Genomic DNA, 8,873 nt, shown 5'->3' with positions numbered 1-8,873 from the left:
GCAGTGATAGATCCTCCTGCTGGGGCTTGTCCTGAGGTCAGTGCACACCACATGGCTGGGCACAGTCAAAAAACCCTCGAGTCACCCACATGAGAACAGATTTGGGGGTCAGTGTCGACACCCTGTATAGGAATGTGTGTTCACTATATCCAGCAATTTCCAGTGTCGTCAGACGACTTACAGGGTTTTTAAACATTACATAAAAAGGAGAGAGATGCAAACTCCAAGAAGATCCTCATTGCCATGAGACGCTCACTCTGAAAGACACACAGGATCTGAGAGCAGCTGAGGGAAGAGTAAATTCCCAATTCCCATCTTACTCCAGGCATGGAAGTGGAAGGCGGGCAAATCCCTTGCCCTCCCCTTCTCTCGTCGCCCACCCCACTTGCCTACATAGGGTCAAATCTGCACCTGTTCAAGGTGAGGAAGGTGAGACCCCTCTAAAGGGCCCACCCAGACCACAGGCCCAGCTGAACCCAGGGGAGCTGCGCTTCCACGGGAGCCCCCGGCCCTGCACCGTCCAGGCCGCCACCTCGATCCCACCTCTTACCTAATATTTGTGAATCTCCAGCCCCTCAAGGCCAGGCTTCTGGAAGTCTCTTGGACAGGCCTGCAAGGGGAAGAGGCTGCCCTGGCTTTCTGTCTCACATGTGTGTGGCCTGATCCTGCTGATTCAAGGCCAGAGCAAACCCACAGTGAACTGAAAGCCTGTAGGGCTGGTTGCTCAAGGTCTTGGTGTGAAGCTGCACTGTTCACATTTAAGATGGTTCAGACCATTTCAGGAAGAGCCTGGTCAAATTTAGAAGATCTATTTCTCTCCTAGAACTAAGGCTAGGTTTAAAAAAAAAAACAAAACGTTATGGTTCTTAATTCTGTCGTTTAAAGAAATCACTCAAAACCGACAATGGCAGTCACAAAAAGACAAGCGCTGTATGATTCCACTTAGGTGAGGTCCCTAGAGTCATCAGATGCATGGGGACAGGAAGTAGGTGGTTACCAGGAGCTTGCTGGTGCGGGGAGAGGGTGGGGAATGGGGAGTTAAACATTCGGTGGGTACAGTTTCGGTTTGTGAAGATCAGAGTTGTGACATGATGTGGATATACTGAACTGTACACTTTTTTTTAAAGGACTCTGCCATCTTTTTTTTTTTTGGCTGCCTTGGGTCTTCGTTGCTGCGCGTAGGTTTTCTCTAGTTGCGGCGAGTGGGGGCTGCTCTTCATTGCGGCGCGCAGGCTTCTCATTATGGTGGCCTCTCTTGTTGCAAAGCACAAGCTCTAGGCACGCGGGCTTCAGTAGTTGTGGCTCGCGGGCTCTAGAGCGCAGGCTCAGTAGCTGTGGCGCACGGGCTTAGTTGCTCCGCGGCATGTGGGATCTTCCTGGACCAGGGCTCGAACCCGTGTCCCCTGCATTGGCAGGTGGATTCTTAACCACTGCGCCACCAGGGAAGCCCTGAACTGTACACTTAAAAATGGTTAAAAGGGTAAATTTTGTTGGGTATATTTTAACCACACACACAAAAAAGCAACTAACCATGGAGGCCTGGCTGATATGGAAAACATCAAAACCTGCCGTTGCCAACAGGCCTCCTTGACTTTTAAGTGTCTGGAGATCAGGGGTCCAGGAATCAGACTTCAGTAACTCACCGTCTGGAACACCGTCTGGGACAGAAAACTGGCTGTGATTTTGCTGATGTCACTCTCGCCTCCCATCTTACAAAGGACGTAGCCGTACAGGTTAGCGGCTTGGAGAGAAATCCCAGCTATGACGAGGGCCTGCGCTCAGACAAAGCAAATGTAATTCTCCTAAGAGCACGTATTCAAATGTTCCTCCTAAAGCAAGTAGGAGTGGCTCCGGCTCACACCTAGTAATAGCCAACCTCTATGGAGTGCTTACAAATACTCACAGACCCCTTTTAATCACCAGGAACCCGAGAGGTTGGGGCCATTATCATCCCATTTTACAGGGAGGACATGGAAGCTCAGGGAAGCTAAATTTGCCTGAGGTCACAGAGCTGGAGTGAGGCTGAGCCGTGATCCAGTCTCCAGAGCCCACACTTTTTTATGCTGTTGCTCAGACTGTCCATAGATATTCTGTTTCCTCATTGAATGGATCAGATCATGGCAATGCAATATGATAAAATCTGAAATAAAACTGCAGAACCCTGAGGCTAGCTTATTCCTGCTGAGGAAGGGTTCCCTATCCAAGGTAGGATGTCATGCACTTTTTCTAAAAACTCCTCTCTCAGCAGCATTATTCAGAGCCAAAAGCTGGAAACAAATAACCATTGATTATCTCACTGATGGATAAATGGATAAACAAAATGTGGTCTAATACCATGGAATAGTATTCATCCATAAGAAAGAAAGCAGTACTGACACCTGCTACAACAGGGATGAACCCTGAAAACAATACTAAGTGAAAGGGCTCAGTCACACAGACTACATATTATATGATTCTTTTACAGAAGATGTCCAGAATAGCCAAATCTGTAGAAACAGAGAAATCAGTGGGTGGCAGGGGCGGGGGGGGACAGGTGTATGGGGAGGGTGATGGCTGAAGGGCTCAAGGTTTCCTTCTGGGGTGATGAAAATACCCTAAAACTGATTGTGGTGATGGTGGCACAACCCTGTGAATAGACTAGAAGCCCCTGAATTGTACACACTAACGGGTGCACTGCCTGGTATGTGAATTCTATCTCAAAGTTGTTTCGATCGATGGGTTGATCAATAGCAAAAACCCACTCCTGCAACCACCGGTTCTATACAGATATTTCAGCAAATGTTGCCTTACCAGCCACTTGAGCTTCAAGGAAAATAAGGAGCTAAAAAAGAACACGACCCAAATCATGGGGCAGATGATGAGGCCGAGCCAGAAGACCCGAGCTTCCGCCTCTGTGGCAGCCACGGTATTTGGAGAGGCCTGTGGCGGGAAAGTGATTCGGTTTCAGTACTAGTGAAAATGGTTGCAAAGGCGTGTGCTATGATTTTTGTTCACGTCACACGTGCTTCTGCCACATGTGACTTTGAACGGAGCGCCAGCATCAGTGGGCTTTGTGTACGGCGGGGATCAGACCCCACAAAGCTCAAAAGGAACCCATGGGAACTTTCCACGGCCGTTTTCCCGGTTCTAGCTTGACACATATTGGAGAATACCTTTCTGGCTTCAAAAATCCAGTGGCTTTTCCCATCTTCGTCGATCTGGTTCCACCAGCGAAGGCCCACCATGAGTCGTCCGGTTACATTCTGAAGAAAATGGACAGAATGTCTCCAAGCAGGCCACGGGTCATTCATTGATGAATAAAAGTCACCAATTCATGCCAAACTTGCACCGTGAGAAGGAGGAGAGGGGAACTGAACTGTGGAGCTTTCTCAAAATCAGTTTTGAGGCCTCTAATTCTTAACTAAGCTTACCTTAAAAAGCAACCTAAATGTCCATCGACAGAAGAATGGACAAAGAAGATGTGTTACATATATAAAATGGCATATTACTCAGCCATAAAAAAGAATGAAATAATGCCATTTGCAGCAACATGGATGGACCTAGAGATTGTCATACTGAGTGAAGTAAGTCAGAAAGAGAAGGACAAATATCATATGATATTGCTTATATGTGGAATCTAAAAAATGTGGTACAAATGAACTTATTAATGAAACAGAAATAGAGTCACAGATGTAGAAAACAATCTTATGGTTACCAGTGGGGAAGGGGAGGGAGGGATAAATTGGGAGATTGGGATTGACATATACACACTACTATATATAAACTAGATAACTAGTAAAGACCTACTGTATAGCACAGGGAACTCTACTCAATACTCTGTAATGACCTATATGGGAGAAGAATCTAAAAAAGAGTGGATATACGTATATGTATAACTGACTCACTTTGCTGTACAGCAGAGAAGTAACACAACGTTGTACATCAACTCTACTCCAATAAAAATTTTAAAAACAAAGTTTCATTCATGAAAAAAGGACTCCCCAGACACACACATATATATTCATATTATATAGAATTTTAAAATATATTATTTATAATATTATGTCATATGTAAAATTTACAAAAAATCCAGAGCCCTATGGAGTTGTCACCCTCATATACTACATGTTTGCAAGCATGACAGAAGCCATTTATTCAACTAAGCAATGTATTTTTTTCTCTAATTTTAAGTGACAGTATTCAGCTCAGTATTCTTAAGTGCATATCAGCAGTTTAAACCAAAGTGCCTCTGAGCCCCAATCAGCCACATGCATCAGAACTGTGAGCATCTGGAAACGTAGCCACGTGTTTCAGGAGCGAGGCTGTCACAGGTGAGGGGGCCTTACCTTCACAGACCAGAAGTCAAAGGACAGGAGGAGAAGCACGGTGACAAAACAGCCCACGAAGCTTCTGCTGAACCAGTCACAGCCCACGTAGGTGATGATGGCACTTACTCGGAAAAACAGGTGGAAAAACGTGGCCACCGGGTGCCTAGGAAAGAACCCAGAGCCCCCTCACTCCAGGGCCCAAAGGGCAGTGGCTGAACTCACTCTGTGGTTTCCACGTCCCACGTGTTCCCCATGCATTTAAACCCGAACTCATTCAGGCTGTAGCGCTAACCTAGAAGGCTCGAAACAATCCTCATCACACCAGCATTTTTCCCCCACCCTCTTGAAGAAACCAGTACTTTCCCCTAATTTGACTCCAAATATCACTTGCCCTCTTTGAAAATGGGTCACCTTTGACGTGAACTGTATCGGGGACAGTGATCACCACCTTCCCACCTAGCAGCGACAGTGACCAGTTCCCCAAAGGGAAATGTTGGGTTATTCCACCAGTAACTGAACAGCGCGGCCATGTGCAGCCCACGGGTGCAGAAGCCTCACATCAGCGGGGGCCTCGTGTTCCTGATGGAGGGAATCGAGCATGACATGCACAAGTCGGCGCCAACTCCCAGCCGCTTGTGATGAGCTGCATTTCAGCGCTGGAGCCAGAAAGCAGCTGTGCCCAAGGAAGAGGGGGTGGGGGAGGGATGGACTGGGAGTTGGGGACTAGCAGATGCAAACTCTTATATATAGGATGGATCAACAAGTCCTACTGTAGAGCACAGGGAACTATATTCAATATCCTGTGATAAACAATAATGGAAAACAATATGAAAAAGAATGTATATAGGGACTTCCCTGGTGGTCCAGTGGTTAAGAATCTGCCTTCCAACGCAGAGGACACTGGTTCCATCCCTGGTTGGGGAACTAAGATCCCACATGCCACGGGGCAACTAAGCCCGTGTGCCCAACTACTGAGCCCTCGCGCCTCAACTAGAGAGAAGCCCACGCACCACAACGAAGAGCCCGAGCACCGCAACTAAGACCCGATGCAGCCAAAAAATAAAAATAATAAGAATTTTTAAAAATCATTATTAAAAATAATGTTTATATATGTATAACTGAGTCACTGCTGTACAGCAGTAATTAACACAACATTGTAAATCAACTATACTCTAATAAAAAATTTTTTTAACTTCTATACAATTAAAAAGAGACTATCTTTAAAAAAATAAAAAGCAACCCTGCGAGCCCCATGACGGGTGGCAGTTCATCGCTGGACGGGGAGGGCAGGCAACTCTACTCAGCAAACCTTACCTAGTAGTGCCAGATCCGATATCTTCACTGGAAGCCAGAAACCCAGACTTTTCATGGGAAATCGGATTTTTACACAAAGGTCACTAATTATGTTAACAAAATGCCACAGGCTGTGTTGCACACTGGCCTGTGAGCCGCCGCCAGCTTGCCACATCGTGGGGAGCAAAGGTAGCCAGCAGGCCTGTGGGGGACGAGCCTGCTTGACCTTCCGAGAAGGAAGGTGGTCAGGGTAAGCACCCAGGAGGCTCCTATAGAACCGTGCGTTTCTGACGCCCAAGGGAGCGTCAGCTAAGATTCAGAGGCAGGATGTGTAATGACATCTGCATTTACTCCTCACGTTCTAAAGGAAGAAGGGGCTGTGCCGGAACCCCAGCTGTCCTCCAGAACGTTCTCACCTGTGCCTTTCAGATGCTGAGCTCTCCTGGCGACCGTACCTGGCATTTAAGAATTAGACATGATCACGTAGCACTTCCAAACCTGGAATGTTCCAGAAGATAAGACTCTTGGGAGTCTCTTATACCCTTTTCGCCTTAAACCTTATTGAGGATCTTTCAACTAATTGTCTTAGTACAATTTTGCCCCCTTCACTCCAAGATAAATGAGTCCTCTTCCAATAACTGAACATCCTTCGAGGGCAGAGATAATTTTCAATAATTTTGTATCCCCAAGAGCACCTGGCATTAAGATTCTCGGCAAATATTTGTTGTGTTGAACCTTATAATCCAGTCCCTTCAGGCTCACTGGGGACATCTGTCCTTTTTGCAGAACAGCAGTCCCCAACCTTTGTGGCACCAGGGACAGATGTGATGGAAGACAATCTTTCCGTGGACGAGGCGGGGGCGGGGTGTGCTGGGTGGGGGAATGGTTCGGGCGGTAATGCGAGCGATGGGACGCGAGCAGCAGACGAAGCTTTGCTCGCTCACCTGCTGCTGTGCGGCCTGGTCACGGACTGGTACCGGTCTGTGGCCTGGGGGATGGGGACCTCTGCTGTAGAACAATACAGACTTAAAACGCTTACAAGAGACCCAAGTGCGCACTGATCCAGGATGAAACCTGGAAGTTATGCATTCAAATAAATCCCCTGCCCACCCACTGTTTTTCTTTCTTTTTTTTTTTTTTTTTTGCGGTACGCGGGCCTCTCACTTTTGTGGCCTCTCCTGTTGCGGAGCACAGGCTCCAGACGCGCAGGCTCAGCGGCCATGGCTCACGGGCCCAGCCGCTCCGTGGCATGTGGGATCTTCCCGGACCGGGGCACGAACCCGTGTCCCCTGCATCGGCAGGCGGACTCTCAACCACTGCGCCACCAGGGAAGCCCTGTTTTTCTATTTTTGACTGTGGTTTCCTGAAATAAAAGGCAGGAAAAATTCCATTTGTTGGAAGGTTCTGTTTATTCAGTTGAGTCCTGGCTGACTGTTTCCCTAACTTGAATGGAAGGTATTATTATGGTTGTTGTTGCTGTTGTTGTAATAATCCAAAGCAAGTAGAAAAGGATGCCCATTGTACTTCCAGACATTGTTTTGATCCTGTTTTATGCGGGTTGTTCTCTGGGCAACCCTCCAAACCCTCACTCCGTCCACCTCTGCAGTTTGCCCAGCCTGTGCCCCACCGCTAACATGGATGTGGTCTCAGATCAGCTTTCTAGTTTGGAGAGTTTTGAAGGCCATGGCTTGAGCCTGCCCACCCTTCCCTGACATGGGGTCCTCCATCCCCCCAGCCTTTTCTCCTGCCACCTCCGCAGCCACGGAGCACACACGCGCCGACAGTCGCCTCCACCTCTCAATGCCACCGGCTTCCAACTCCCCCCTCCCAGGCACCCACCTGGTCACCCCCTTGAGAGGCAAACAGTACAGAGGTGCCTGACTGCCAGGGTCCAAATCCCGGCTCCAACCTCTGAGTAGCTCCTCAGCTGTCCCTAAGCTACGGAACCTCTCACCGCCTCAGTCTCCACTTCTGTAAAATGGGAATGCCCACAGGAGCCACTGCTGAGGGTATTCGATTAAAAAGGTCAAGTGAAGGTAGCAGGTATATAGTCCCTGAAACACACACGACACTCAGTCACTGTGAACAGCTGACAGTCTCACTGTCACTCAAAACTGTTCCAAGGAGCCAAACTGTAACATTCCCCCTCTGACCACAACTTTCTCTCTCTCACTCCCCAGGGGCTGACTTTTCATCTGTGCAGGGATCCCCCAAGACTCCTGATCTCCCCATATTCCCCCAGCTCCTCCACTTTCACCAAGGAAACTTCCTTATCCTCAACGGGAGTATTTTCTGGTCAGTATCCATCATGCTCCCTCCACCCGCCAGACAGAAGCCTGTTACCTCAAGAGGAGGAGGAGGGAATGACTGATGGTGAAAGGAGAAACGAGATGACCTGAGTCAAGGTGGGGAGGGTCTAGCTGGGCTTTTGTTTACATTTAAATCCACTTTCACAGTTCTGGGCCCAACACATGCCTTGTCCCCCACCCCCTTGGAGGGAAACCCAGTAGGTTCTCATGGAATGTGCTTGAAAGTTACCCGAGGAGGCCTTAAAACGCACGCAACACTGCCTGGTCCCGGGACACACGGATTCAGATTTGGAGTGGGGCCTGGACATGGACTTTGCAAAGGAAAAGCACTGTTCTACCCTGGATTCACAAACTCCAGCCCAAGGGCCAAATCTGGCCCACTTCCTATTTCTGTAAATAAAGTTTTATTAGAACGCAGCCATGCTCACTCAATGGCTGGCAAAGCCAAAAATATTTACCCAGAACTTGTGCCAATCCCTGCTCTGGATGGGCAAGAAGAATTTGGTGAGAAAATTAGGCTCCATTCAAAACAAACCAAAATGAAGCAAACTGTCACTAACGGCCTCTTCTCTCCACCCGCACCCCCCAAAAATCCCCTTTCCAAAGCTGCAGGGTGGGAGCTGCCCGACTGGCAGAAACAATGGATTGTGCTAGAGGTCAGAGCAGTGTTATCTCTGGGGATGGTAGAGGGCCAGCCACTGGGAAGGCACACAAGGGGGCTTCCAATGCTGGAGATGCTCCGCATCCTGACCTGTGTGGGCATGTGTATAAAAATTCATCCAACTGTACATTTAGGATTAGTGCACTTTACTGTATGTATGCTACACCTCAATAAAAATTCTGATTGTAGCCATTGACCAAAGAAGAACCTCTGCAAGTCACCCTAAAATTTCTACATGAGCTACAGCCCAGCAACTGCACTCCTATTTACCCAAATGAGTTGAAAACTTACGTCCACACAAAA

At 48.0% G+C, this 8,873-nt stretch overlaps 1 protein-coding gene across 1 annotated transcript in view; it reads right to left on the bottom strand.

Annotated features, from left to right (window-relative positions):
* Window positions 1-550: 550 nt before the first annotated feature.
* Window positions 551-8,873, bottom strand: part of TVP23A (trans-golgi network vesicle protein 23 homolog A) — a 41,883-nt gene continuing 33,560 nt past the window's right edge. Inside the window, exons 7-11 of the mRNA XM_060079225.1 lie at window positions 4,326-4,470; window positions 3,153-3,242; window positions 2,791-2,919; window positions 1,644-1,772; window positions 551-610 (exon numbers count right to left, since the gene is read on the bottom strand). Of these exons, the coding sequence (XP_059935208.1) occupies window positions 551-610; window positions 1,644-1,772; window positions 2,791-2,919; window positions 3,153-3,242; window positions 4,326-4,470 (553 nt within the window). The remainder of the gene's footprint in view (window positions 611-1,643; window positions 1,773-2,790; window positions 2,920-3,152; window positions 3,243-4,325; window positions 4,471-8,873) is intronic.

This window comes from Mesoplodon densirostris, chromosome 16 (genome assembly GCF_025265405.1).
Source record: "Mesoplodon densirostris isolate mMesDen1 chromosome 16, mMesDen1 primary haplotype, whole genome shotgun sequence".
Classification (NCBI taxonomy): domain Eukaryota; kingdom Metazoa; phylum Chordata; class Mammalia; order Artiodactyla; family Ziphiidae; genus Mesoplodon; species Mesoplodon densirostris.
This window is presented reverse-complemented; position numbering and strand designations above follow the sequence as displayed.